At 36.1% G+C, this 14,566-nt stretch overlaps 1 protein-coding gene across 8 annotated transcripts in view; it reads right to left on the bottom strand.

The window, feature by feature from the left end:
* DNAI3 (dynein axonemal intermediate chain 3) overlaps positions 1 to 14,566 on the bottom strand; it is an 81,811-nt gene that overhangs the window by 35,368 nt on the left and 31,877 nt on the right. For all 8 annotated transcript variants that reach the window (XM_077905257.1, XM_077905258.1, XM_077905260.1 and 5 more), the window contains 5 exons: positions 12,221 to 12,307; positions 11,207 to 11,335; positions 8,198 to 8,271; positions 1,565 to 1,709; positions 142 to 226 (listed from right to left, as the gene is read on the bottom strand). In XM_077905257.1, coding sequence (XP_077761383.1) covers positions 142 to 226; positions 1,565 to 1,709; positions 8,198 to 8,271; positions 11,207 to 11,335; positions 12,221 to 12,307 — 520 coding nt within the window. The remainder of the gene's footprint in view (positions 1 to 141; positions 227 to 1,564; positions 1,710 to 8,197; positions 8,272 to 11,206; positions 11,336 to 12,220; positions 12,308 to 14,566) is intronic.

Genomic DNA, 14,566 nt, shown 5'->3' with positions numbered 1-14,566 from the left:
TATAAATTTCCATATTGGAGGGTTTGGTTTTCTGTACTGTTTTTACAAATCAGACTATCTTAGAAAAGAACTTACTCTGGACCTAACCAATCACTAATATTTAAACTACTATATGCCATCTTAATAAGCAAAGGCAGTTACCTTGTGATTTGCAAAGATTGTCTTCATTCAGGCTGAGCTTGGTTGGGCAGTGGTCTAAACTTGTTTCTCCCTTAGACAGCCTTATCTTTTGGGAGAACATATAAGAAAGATTATTTCCATATATTCTGTGGGTGATTTATTCTTGCTTTTTCCTCCCACCCCCAGATGGCTGTTCTCCACCTCCCTCCCCTTGTCCCTTTCCCATTCTCCCTTGGATTGATGGTTGCTTTTCCCCACAGACAGTGCCTAAACCACAGTTTCTAAACCCTTGTGACTAAAAGAGCCTGCTCAGGGGCTCATTTCTAAATCCTACTCTCGTCTGTTTTTCTACATCTTTCACTTAAAGCTCCAGAAAGTTGTGTGGGGTCTTTTCATCTGCAGGCTGACTGCTGAGTCTCCTTGGGGACATGCATGCCCTTGAGTTCCAGAAGTGGCCCCGGATCTGCACCAGAATGGGAAGCTGTGACACTTTCTATTCTTCCCTCATAGCTTCTGCCCCACGTTTCTCCATCAGGATATTTGTCCACATGTTTCCAGTTATTCCCGGGTGAGTTTCTGTTTGTTTGTTTCTATTTATTTATTTATTTATTTATTTATTTATTTATTTATTTATTTCTGGGGAAGGAAGGCGGCTGGGTGTTCGTTTCTTTTTAAACAATTTACAGCTCAGTAAATCCTACCCCAGGAAATTCCTAATCCTCTAATTTCTAATTTCTAATCCCAGCTACTTCAGGAATATTCTCACCCCTCTGTGCTCTTTCTTCCATTTATAGCAAATACATCATACTGTAATTCTAGTCATACTTGTAAAATAAAGGAAAAAAAGTATTCAGTTTGGAATTGGAACTAGCCATTCTAAAAAAAAAAAAAGAGTCATCAGTGTCAGAAGCCCATTCATACTTCCCACACATATTCCATCCACAGCCATATCGTCTTAAAGTTGCTTTTCTTCAAAGCTCTGCCTTTCAATAAAAGTACAAATAATTTCTCTTTTAACTACTTTCAGTTTTGTTTGGTTATAGGTATCAAAATGCTGTTTCCTACTATGTGGAAAATATGCAGAATTTTGCCTATATTAGGGATTAAAATTAGCTTTCCAGGCTATCTTGAGAGCCTGCTGATTTACAAGCAACTGCTTATGCCAATGAATAATTACTATACAAACCACCAGTAAGTTGTGGTTTGTCTGTACATGAACAAATATCAATCTTGAGTTCACAAAAATTGTGATTTCTGGTTTGACCTTGGCAGGCATCATAATAATTCTTAATGAAAGAATTTATTGGTTAAATGAATACATGAATTATAAAGTCCTATGTTAGTTTGAGTTGCTGTACTTCTAGAGTATGTGTATATAAGTATGTAAATGCAAATATATAGTGTATGTAAGCAAGTAGAATGGACTAAATTGCATGTAACTTACCTTAATGAGAGGTTTCCAGGAGAGATCAAGATGCAGAAATGTAGATGGTACATCAAAAGGTATTTCAATATTTTCTTCTTTCTTTTTCTCTACTGATTGTGGGGTTAAAGCCTTCTGTGGTCTGATATCCCAAAAACATATTGTGCTTTAAAAAAATTCACATTTTATTTAGTACAAGTAAGAGATGAAGCCTTAGGACTACCATACTTTGTCCTGCTCCACATTAGCAATGTGATCATGGTTGTATTTTAATATCTCTGAAACTAATATTTTTATGAAATGGAACTGTTTTGCATTTTATATTTTAGAGAATTATATAATTTATAGGGTTATTTGATGACTTTGCTAGTATTGACACTAATAATGTGAGAGCTGAGTTTGGAGATTGACAACATCTTTTTTTAACATAACAACTTTATTAAAATATAACTCATATAGCACAAGATTCACCCATTGAAAGCACACTATTCAGTGGTTCTTAATATAGTCACAAAGCTGTGCAACCATCATCACAATCGATTTCACCCAAGAAGAAACCTTGTACAGATTGGCGGTCACCCTTATTGCTCCTCAGCTTGTTCCACCAGCCCTAGACAATAATAATCTACTTCCTATCTGTATAGATTTGTCTACTCTGGACATTTCATATAAATGGAATCAATCTGACAATATGTAGCTTTTTGTGACTAGCTTCCTTCATTTAGCATATTTTCAAAGTTCATGCATGTGGTAGTGTATTTTTTATTTAAGATTTTATTTATTTATTCATAGGAGACGCACAGAGAGAGGCAGAGACAGAAGGAGAAGCAGGCTCCTCACAGGGAGCCTAGCCTGATGTGGGACTGGGATCCCTGAACTGGGATCACACCCTGAGCCAAAGTCAGATGCTCAACTCCTGAGCCAGCCAGGCGTCCCTATGTGGTAGTGTATATCAGTATATAATTTCTTTGTATTGCCAAATAATATTCCACTATATGGAATCTACCAGTTTATCCATTCATCAGTTGATGGACTATTATAAATAATGCTGCTATGAACATTTGTGTTTAAGTTTTGTACAGATCCATGGTTTCTTTTGGGTATACATTGAGGAGTGTAATTGCTGGATTGTATGGTAACTTTTGAGGAACTGCTAGATTGTTTTCCAAAGCAACTATGTCTTTTTACATTCCCATCAGCAATGTGTGAGGCTTCCAGTTTCTCCACATCCTTACCAATACTTGCTCATTTTGTCTTTTTTATTAGCCATCCTAGTGGAGGAAGTTGTGTTCCATCATAATTGAACTAGATTTGCATTTGCCTGTGCTTTGTATATAATATGTAGGAAATCACTATCTAATCCAAGGTCATGAACACTTATGCTTATATTGGTTTATATTTTCTTCTAAAATTTGCATAGTTTTAAATCTTATATTTAGGTCTTTATTCCATTTCTAGTCAATTTTTGTATACAGTGTGAGGCAAGGGTCCAACTTCATTCTTTTGCTTGCAGGTATCCAGATGTCCCAGTACCATTTGTTGAAAAACTAGTCTTTCTTCATTAAATTGTCTTGGTACCCTTATAGAAAATCAATCATCCATAGACATGTGGGTTTATTTCTGAACTCTATGATTTCTATGTCTATCTTCCCATCAGTGTCAGTACACCTGTCTCTAGCTGCAATTTGAGATCAGGAAGTGTGAGTCTTCCAACTTTGTTCTTCTTTGTCAAAGTTGTTGCTTTGGCTATTTTAAGTCTCATTGTGGTTTTGATTTGCATTTCCCTGATAGCTAATGTTGAACATCTTTTCATGGGCTTATTGGCCATTTGTATATTTTTTGAAGAAAATGTCTATTGATGATCTTTGCTCATTTTTACATTGGGTTGTCTCTTTATTGTTGAGTTGTAAGAGTTTTTTGTTTGTTTTGGGTTTATTTTTTTTTTTTGAGTTGTAAGAGTTTTGCATATTCTGGATAGCAATTTCTAACCAGATATATGAATTGCAAATATTTTCTTCCATTCTGTAGACTGTCTATTCAATTTTTTGATTGTGCTTTTTGAAGCACAAAAATTTTGATGAATTTCAATTTTTTATTTTATTTTTTTAAGATTTTATTTATTTATTAGACAGAGAAAGAGAATACTAACAGGGGAAGTTGCAGAGGAGGAGGAAGAGGTAGGCTCCCTGCTCAGCAGGGACTCGATCCCAGGACCCTGAGATTATGACCTGAGCCGAAGGAGCCATCCAGGTACCCCCAATTTATTTTTTTCTTTTGTAGCTTGTGTTTTTGGTATCATATACAAGAGATATGACATATAAATATATATATAATATATATTGTAAACATATACTATATAATATAAATATAATACATAATCTAAACATATGTATATTTATAGTGAAAACAAAACCTACACAGGCAATATTGGATTTAATGCGCTTTGTACATCGTAAATATCCAGTAAAAGTTATTTCTCCTTCCTTACAGGTTGATTATTGATTATAAAAATAAATAAGAATGTATATGAAAATTCTTTATAAAGCTCCTCACATATATAGAGTATTATTTTGAGTGTAATAAACTTGGTAACACATTTACAGTGATACTTACACATTACACAGTATTTTTAGTATAAAGGTCTTTGTGCTAATTTTGTGAAAACATCTGATGAGGTTGGCAAAGAATATGCCATATTAGCCCCACAATTTCTTTCACTGAGATTATGAGTAATCTGATTAATAAACTTAAGATATTATTAAAGAATTTAGATGAGTAAGTTAAAGTATTTAGATAAATGGATAGTAACTCAAGTAAGACTAAAAAAACTTTTTTTATAAAGATTTTATTTATTTATTCATGAGAGACGGAGAGAGGCAGAAACCCAGGCAGAGGCAGAAAGAAGCAGGCTCCTCACAGGGAGCCCAATGCAGGACTCGATCCCCAAACAGGGATCATGCCCTGAGCCAAAGGCAGACATTCAACCGCTGAGCCACCCAGGCATCCCTAAAACTTTATTCATTTATGTGACTTAATAAATATTAATCATTTATTCATCTTAATAATAAATTCATGAAAGTATTAATCATTTTTATGTTGTCAAAACATAAATCCTTGGGAGAACACCACAAATGACACAAAAAGATCTGTTTTAAACTATAATCATAATTGGTTTAAAATTGTTTTTCTAGGGACGTCTGGGTGGCTCAGCCATTGAGCATCTGCCTTCAGCTCAAGGTATGATCCTTGGTTAGGAATCAAGTCCCACACTGGCCACCCCACAGGGAGCCTGCTTCTCCCTCTACCTGTGTCTCTTCCTCTCTCTAGGTGTCTCTCATGAATAGATAAATAAAATCTTAAAAAAAACAAAACAAAAACTGTTTTTCCAAATAACAAAGCTCTTGAATCTCATTTACAGCATTAATTTGCATTATCTATGAAATGATTTTGCTAAATACAGATAACTTCAGTTGAACTTTCTGCATAAATTAGTCACATACTCTTTTTGTGGGTTTTAAAAAGTCAATTAATTAACTTTTTAAATTCTAATATAATTAACATACAGTGTTATATTAGTTTCAGGTATGGAAACTAATAGAATTCAACAATTCTGTATGTTATTCAGTGCTCATCATCATAAGTGTACATAACCCTCTTCACCTAGTTCATTTATCCTCCTATGCATCTCCCTTCTGGTAACCACCAATTTGTTCTCTAGTTAAGAATGGTTTTTCTGTTTGTCTCATTTTTTGTTTTGTTTCTTAAATTCCACATATGAAGTAAATCATATGGTATTTGTCTTTGACTGACTTATTTCACTTAGCATTATACCTTCGAGATCTATGTATGTTGAGGTAAATGGCAAGATTTCATTATTTTTTATGGCTGAGTAATATTCCATTGTTTGGTCACATCTTCTTTATCAATAGAAACTTATTTTTATCTTATTCTATATTATAAGGCCCTTATCAGAGCTGAGATATAAAGACTAGAACTGGTAAGTTTTCCAAATAACTAAAAGTCACCTTTTCTAAATGCATATACTTTCTTTTTTAACAACTTCTGAAAGAATTATTTCCAGAATATTCTAGAATGTTTCCAAATTCAAGGGCCATTGTTATAACCAAAAATCAGGGACATATGTCTTAAATATAATAAAGCATATAATATTTTAAGTCTGTTCAGTGCTTCTAAATATTTTTCAAGGCTTCTGAAGAAGAGTACAGTTTTGCATTCGGTTGTTTAGAATCAACATCATACCATAAATATTGCTCCATGAAATCACAACAATTTTCACTGTTGTATAATATTCCATATGGCCCTACTGGTGGTCCTTTTGGGCAATAACTGTCCCCTCCCACCATGTTTTTTTATTTTTTAGCAAGAGCATTCTAATTGGCTTTTGGGGAGGGGCCCCTTCCCCATTGCATGCAGTAAGGTTGGAACTGTCATTCAAGGTGCTCTGCCCTTTCCTGTGTGGCCAAAGGGGTGAGTTTCTGATGTAACAGTAGTCGGGTTCATTCAGATGGAAGGTGCTGGCCATTCACTCCTGCTACGCAAATCCCTGGGGCTGTTTCTGAGGCCTGAGTCAGCTCTGTCTTTGATTTATCAACATCATTACTTACTACCTATAGTATATATATGCATATATGTATTTATATACACCCACACATAACTCTCTCTCTACATGTACAATGAGTTATGGGTGGATAAGTTATGGGTACTTGCCTTCAAAGCCTCGTTTTCTCTATCCATAAGTATTTTTCAGAGTTGTTGCAAATATAAAAATAGTTAACCTATTGAAGCACCTAGGAGAGTATTGGCATAAATTTCTAATAAGTTGATTTTATTCCCTTAAGTTAGCCATAGTCAATTTCTGTTCCTTGCAATCACAGAATCTTACCCAATATTTGTCCACAGGATGAATGATGTGTCCCTCACCCCTTGCCCATAGCTCCTATTAATGTTACTTATGCCTTCATCTTCCACTCCATAGCCTTCAGCTTCTATGGACTAAGGTGGCCTTATTCCATCGAGATCAAAACTCTTTGGAACACTCAAGCTTTGCCAGTATTTGAAGACAAGATAAATAATATTACTCTTCATGTTTCCTACTTCGTTGTGAGTTTTTAGTTCCATAAATTGGGAGATGTAGGGATCCCTGTGTGGCGCAGCAGTTTAGCGCCTGCCTTTGGCTCAGGGTGCGATCCTGGAGACCCGGGATCGAATCCCACGTCGGGCTCCCGGTGCATGGAGCCTGCTTCTCCCTCTGCCTATGTCTCTGCCTCTCTCTCTCTCTCTCTCTCTCTCTCTCTCTGTGACTATCATAAATAAATAAAAATAAAAAATTAAAAAAAAATTGGGAGATGTAATTTTATTTAAACAAACATTCTTCAACATAGTTACCAACTTGTTTATCAAAAGAATTTTCTATAAATTTGCAATAAAAATGTAAAACTTTTCCACTGTTAAAAAGCCTTCCCAATTAAATGGTGCAATCTTTGTGAGATAAAATTGATGTAAATTTAGTGTGAGACTGTAAAGAAGCAGCATAACTCTGGATAATGTTTTTCAACATTATCAACCCTGAAACCTAGTTAATTCTTTTTACACCATATTTGTGTCTAAAAGTATTTTTGTCAACCAGCAACCATCTATAATATTCTGCCCTATTGTTAATATCAGGTTTAATTGCTACAATAAAGATTATTTAAGGAACAGAAGAAACTAATGATTTTAGAAGCATCTAAGAAAAAAGAATATAAAAAAAGAGAAAATAATATATTATATGAAAACATTTTAGGTAGTGTTTAAAATAGGACTGTGATGTTGTGAATTATAAGATATATCAATCTGTTCTTCCTCCAGGATTCTAGCAGAGTTTCTGAAACCCTTGGAATTACCTAGATGGTGAGAGTGGTTAAAGCGCCTTTTGTTATGTTAATGAGGCACCATTTGGAAAGCTCCTAAGGATTGGGGTGGGTTGCCAATGGAGCCAACCTTGTAATGAGAGAGTTGGAATTTTCAGTTCCACCCCCTGACCTCCAGGGAGGGGAGACCTACAGGAGATTGAGTTCAGTCACCGCTGGCCAAAACTTAACCAATTGTACCTATGTAATGAAGCCCCATAAAACCTCAGTTCAGGGTTCAGAAAGCTTCCTAGTTGGTGAACACGTGGAGATTTGGGAAGAGTGAGCACCAAGAGAAGGCATGGAAGCTCCTCACCCCTTCCCCATACCTTGCCTGTGCATCTCTTCCATCTGGCTGTTCCTGAGTTAAACTCTTTCATAATAAGCCAGTAATCTAGTAATTAAATTTTTCTCTTAGTTCTGTGAGCCACTCTAGGAAATTAATCCTTCCTAAGGAAGGAATCTTGGGAATTTACTATCTGCAGCCAGTGACAAGTACAGCTAAGGACCTGGGTTTGTGACTGGCATCTGAGGTGGCCAGCAGGGGAAGGGTGGTGGCGGTGGTAGGGTGTTCGAGACAGCAGTCATGTAGGACTGGATCTTAACCTATGAATCCTGCTAGGTAGTATCAGAATTAAGTTGAGTTTAAGACTCCCAGCTGGTGTCCAGAGCTCTACTTGGGGAAACCTCCCACCCCACCCACTGTGACTTTGAAATTGAGCCAAGAACACTAATAAAGACATACCAATCAGCTGAACATGTGACAAGCTGACAGCATATTCCACTTCGATTCTCAAAAACAGAACCCATTCTGTTAATCTGTTTTTTAAAAACACAAGAAGTAAGTTCTGCATACCTAGAACATAATGACTTTCCTCAAAGCATTTTACTTTTATAATATTTTCTCCTTTGTTTTGATTTTTATTAAAAGAATATAACACTATCACAGAAATTTGGAGAATAAGGCTTAAAATGTAATTCTGACGTGTATTTTTTCCAGTCTTTTTTTCACAGAAACAGTCTGACATAGTTTTAACTAGTATGCATAAAAATTTCTTTTTTTTCTTTTTTTTGCATAAAAATTTCTAAGATTTTTCCAGTTGATGTAATTTGAACACTTACCTGTGTTACTAATAAATCACTTTAACAGTTTTATATTATACGTATTATACTTCATTTAATTATCTATTATATCATTTCCATTATAATTAGAAATGTAGGCTCTTTTGCTTTTTTACTATTAATGATGGAATAAAACATATGAATTTTTAATGAGATTGTTGAGCAGATAAGGTCAGTAGAAAAGAGTTTAGCGTTACAATAGATACCCACAGTCTCCTAGCACTGGCAAGAGTCCAAGGAGGGTTCATGGCTCCTCAGGGCCCTAGAAGGTCCCAAATTCCAACTAGCTAGCTTTGAAACAAGGTGAAAAAGATTTTGTGGCAATCTGTGAAGGTGCTACTCTCGAATCAGTAGGAAAACATGACTTTCCCCAGTTCCCTACATTCCCGGAGGACTGATGGGCAGGACAGTAATCAAAGGTAGGTGCTCCAGCAGCAAACAGTGAGAATAGGGGGTAGGGAAAGGAGCCAGGTGCTGCACTGCTAAGCCCTGTGGGCATCCCAGGAGCGAAGACCCTGGAAACTTGGCCAGGGACACAGCAGCCTGAACTCTCTCTGGTTTCTAACTACTGCCAACTTCTACTCATCTGCTAAGCAACCCAGAGTCCACGTTGTCTCTCCTTCTACTGAGCCTTCCCTGCTGTATGAAGTGCAAGACCCCAGAAGTGTGCTTGCTCTGGGCTTTTATGTTTTAATGATTTAAACGATAGCAACCATATAATAATATCATAGAAATTTGGAAAATAGGAGGTTTGAACATCAAATATAATTCTACTTATATTCTTTTCCAGTCTTTTTTCATGAATACATTTGAGATAATTTGTTAGGATGTGCATATAATGTTGTATCTTGAAGCATGAATTAGATTATTTCATAATATTAATTCCCAAAATTTGAATTACTATTCAAAGAGTTGAAGATTTGGATGATTTAAGGGTCACACTGGCTGTCTTCCAGAAGTTTTATGTTGGAACCAGCAGTGTTAGAGTTTACTGGTTTCACCACTGCATCCTTTCTAACACAGGGTATTATTATCGATTAAATTTTTATTTATTTATTTATAGATTATTTATTTATTTATTTATTTATTTATTTATTTATTTATCAGAGAGATAGAGAGAGCCAGAGAGCACGAGTTGGGGGCAGAATGGCAGAGGGAGAGGGAGAAGCAGGGAGCCCAATGTGAGGCTTGATCCCAGGACCCTGGGACCATATAGCCCAAGCCAAAAGCAGACTCTCAATCGACTGAGTCACTCAGGTACCCCTATTAAATTTTTATTCAGAAATTAAATAGATCCCAAATAGTATATTATTGCTGCTTTATTACTAATTTCTTTGATATTAGAAAGCCTGAATGATTTTCATGTTTATCTAGTAATTGTTTTTCAGTATATGTTTTATTTACTGGAAATTTTGTATTTACTATATTTAAGACCAATATTTTCCTCCATTTTGTTGTTTGTTCTTCTTTAATTTAGAAATGTATGTATGTATGTTTTGAATTTCTTTCCATGTTAATTAGCTTAGAAAACTATCCCCAATCCAGAAATATGACATTCTATCATATTCTATTTTGATTTTTATTCTATTTTTCCTGTGCTTTATTTTTACTTAAATTTATAATCATCTTAATTAATTTGTGTATATAGTATGAGCTGAAATGAAGTTGGAACAGAGAGTTCTTTGCATTGCCCTATCTTAAGCTCTTAGAGATCATAGAAACTATCTGGCTCTTTGTTTTGGTCCATTATAACTTTTAAGCCTTGCATAATCCATTTAAATATGTTTAAGGGCAGGGTGCCTGGGTGGTTCAGTCAGTTGAGCATTCTTCAGCTCAGGTCATTATCCCAGAGTCTCAGGATTGAGCCTCACATAGGGTTCCCTGCTCAGTGGGAAGTCTCCCTCTGCCTCTTCCCAGCTCATTCTCTCTCTCTCTGTCAAATAAATAAAATGAATTACCTTACCTAGAGGGCTAATTACCTTTTATAACTCTACTTTTCATAATATTCTTTAATATTCTCAAAGTACATAATAGACCCTTAGTATCCTTTAAGGGAAACATTTGGGGAGCTTACCCATTTCCAAATTTACTAACACCAAACTTAGTGAGTCAGGTGCATAATTACAAAGCCAAGCTGCATTGCAGGTGCTAGGCAGTCAGCTGAACTCATTCACAGCATGACTATTTTTCACCCACCAGCCTCAAGGTGCACTCAGTTCAATATTGCCTTGGCAAAATAAAACATTACTATATGTCATGGATCTTCAGAGTTGCCTGCTCCAACTAGCTGAAATCATTAATTTTAAATCCACAAAGGCTGAGAGTATAAAATATTTGCATTCTACTTTTACCTATCAAACTCTTATCTTTTCCATTCTTGTATTATATCATTTCTGACACCACTTACATTTTTTAGTGGTTTATAAGCCATTGAAGTTGAAACATTGGCCTTATTCTCATCCCCAAGCCAGATATTGGCCAGGCAACACCGACACAACTGTTTGATGCCTGGTTCCTGGTTATTTTATGATTTAAATGTAAATGAATTATTGACTTGAAACATGCTCTTTGAATAAAATCTTCTGAAATGCACAATCCAACAGGAGAAAATTATGAAGCCATCAAGACTCACCTCAAATGTGTCAGGCAGCCAATGTATATCTGTAATTACTTTCTTATGACCATTTTCTATTGAGGAGACTGCACAGTGTCTGATGTATGTTGCTTCTTTATTACTATCTGGTTCAAGGAGAAACATAGGCTGGAAAAATGCCAAAAGAAGGTTAGGTGTCAATTTCAGAGAGCTAATGAGTGAATTCATACCTTACTCATTATTCCAGTTAAAATTAGTAACTTGGAGAAATACTAGTTCAAAGAAAAACATGGTGTTTCAGTGTATCATATATGTAGGTCATAAGATTATATATTTTGCCTTTGGCTTAGTCTAAGATTTCATGTCTAAACAAGAAGGATTGACCCACTCCCTAAAGAAATGATGAGATCCCATTTTTAAAGGAGTGTTTCATGTATACACAGAAGGCCACATCCCACTGTGTCTTGGTGAAGGCCCATTGGTGTTCAGGCTGAAGAACGGGGGTAAAGGTGTGCAATATGGTGGGTGAGTACTGTGTCAGGAGCTGAGGAATCTCTCCTCAGCCCTCTTGACAGCATCCACAGCTTCACAAAATCACAGTACATTATTATCGGAAAGGATTGTAACCCCTTTATTTTATACATGAAGAAACTGATGCTTGCTGAGGTGAGAGGACATGCCCAAACTCACAGGACCACAGTCCAGAGCCTACATACATGGCCCTTCTGTCCTGTGCTCTTTCCATGACATCATGATAGGTAAGTCACTCGGTCTCTTTATTTTATTTAACAACAACAACAAAAATAACTTCACATCCTCAGGTAGGTCATGCAACTTGTTTTATGGACTTTTTCACCAAGGGCCTACATAAAAGTGATTGAGAATATGTCCATGAATAGATGTGAAGGTGAAAATACTTGGTGAAGATGAAGTGAAATAATACTTTTTTCCCACTCTATTGAGTCTTTGCATAGTTTGGCAGTTCTGTTATGTGCTTTTTGACAAACTTCTGAATTGAAAAAACTTGGAACTGAAAAGTTATAAAAAGCTAACCTTGAGCGTGGCTTTTTTACTTCTACTGCCACCTGTCTTGATGTTTTCTATGCGATCTGCATGTGCAGTAATATCCCACATGACAATCTAAAATAGAAGTAAATGTTATTACAACATATTTTCAGAAAACAGCTAATTAGATCTTAAAGATTTTTTAAAAGCTATTGGTATTGGCATGCACTCTGATGAATCAATCTTGAAGGATAATCAAATGTGGCCAACATCTTTAGTAAGTCAGCAACTTTTAAAGCTAACATGAAGAAGAATGTTTTCTTCTCTATAAAAGTATTTTTAGCCCTTTGATTTCTGTGCTTGTGCTTGTGTTAATAAAGGCTTGTATTTTTTTAAACTCCAAGATAAACAGTATGCAATTTCCTCTGCTTTTGGGAATATGCTGTGACTGGGAAGAGCTGCTTTGCCTGTTCTCCAGAAGTAGTACAAACACTCAATTGTCCAAAAAGGCTGGAAAATGATGATTTCTACTTAATTGAATATTCTAGCCAACTGTAAATTTGCATATACATGGATGGTCATTTTTGGAAAAATGAGAATAAAATAGAATATACAACACTAAATTAGATAAATTTTCAATGAATACAAATCATTTCAACACACTGAAATGTTAACAAAATGTCAGGATTATAGAATTGCGAGTGGTTTAATTTTCATCATTTACTTACTTACATCATTACTTTTCTAAAATATTCTTTTTATTTTTTATTTTTATTTATTTTTTTTATTCATAGAGACACAGACAGAGAGAGAGAGAGGCAGAGACATAGGCAGAGGGAGAAGCAGGCCCCATGCAGAGAGCCTGATGCGGGACTCGATCCAGGGTCTCCAGGATCACGCCCTGGGCTGCAGGTGGCGCTAAACCACTGCGCCACCGGGGCTGCCCTAAAATATTCTTTTTTTAAAAAAAGTTTTATTTATTTAAGTAATCTCTATAATCCAACATGGGGCTTGAACTCACAACCCCGAGATCAAGAGTCTCATGCTCTTTAACTGAGCCAGCCAAGTGCCCCCTTTCTAAAATATTCTTAAAATTGTATCACCTTCATAATGAGTAACAAAAAGCATTTCAGTATTTGCAGGGCTTGGAGGGTGGGCTCTGGGTCATCCTTATGACCACCAGTTATTGTCGAACAAAACTGAGGGGGAAAATTATTTTCCTGGTTATTTTGGTTCTGGATAAATGGTCGTGGACACTGTAGATAGTTTTTTTTTTTTTTTAAGATTTATTTATTTATTTTAGAGAGAGAATGGGTGACGGTGAGAGGTAGAGGATTGCGAGCAGACTCCCTGCTGAGTGTGGAGCCCAATGTGGGATTCAATTCCATGACTGAGATCATGACCTGAATGGGAATCAAGAGTCAGATACTCAACTAACTGAGCTACCCAGGTGTCCCCACTGTAGACATTTAAGTTTTCCATCACAAGGACATTTTCCTAGCTACACACAAAAAGATCATATACCGTTAATGGTCAAACTCAATGGGTCACAGTGAATTTAAATTCTGATCATAAAACAGCTTTATTAAAGAAACAGTCAGTTGGAGGATAGGATCTTTTTTCATATAAATTAGATAACTTAAAAAGAAAAGAAGGGGATCCCTGGGTGGCTCAGCAGTTTAGCGCTTGCCTTCGGCCCAGGGCCTGATCCTGGAATCCCAGGATCAGTCCCACATCAGGTTCCCTGCATGGAGCCTGCTTCTTCCTCTGCCTGTGTCTCTGCCTCTCTCTCTGTGCTCTTATGAATAAATAAATAAAATATTTTAAAAAGAAAAAAGAAAAAGAAAAGAAGAGGGCACCTGGGTGTCTCAGTGGTTGAGCATCTGCCTTCGGCTCAGGTCATGATCCCGGAGTCCCAGGATCAAGTCCATTATCAGAATCCCCACAAGGAGCCCGCCTCTCCCTCTGCCTATGTCTCTGCCTCTGTGTGTGTGTGTCTCATGAATAAATAAATAAAATCTTTAAAAAAAAAGAAGAAAACAAATATGGTATCAAATAATAGGTATATAAATTCAGTACACTGTATGTTTTTCCAGTGAATTTCTCTTCAAATTCTGGATCATTCCCTAACTCCTACCCATAGGGAAATGTCAGAAAAGAACTCTTGATCATGAGGTATTAATGCTTGTGTTTTTTGTTCTTCTGTGGAATCTTGTACAATATGCAGTTCTATTTCACAAATACAAACAGATTTGACTCAGTTTCATTCCAGTTCTAACTAGATTACTTTATGGACACCTCAAGTCCTGATATCGTGTCTAGCACATCTATATACCTCAGTTCTTGGCACACAATTGGCATCCATTCCTTCTGCCATACTGAATCCTTAAATTT

This window comes from Canis aureus, chromosome 8, assembly GCF_053574225.1.
Source record: "Canis aureus isolate CA01 chromosome 8, VMU_Caureus_v.1.0, whole genome shotgun sequence".
Classification (NCBI taxonomy): Eukaryota; Metazoa; Chordata; class Mammalia; order Carnivora; family Canidae; genus Canis; species Canis aureus.
This window is presented reverse-complemented; position numbering and strand designations above follow the sequence as displayed.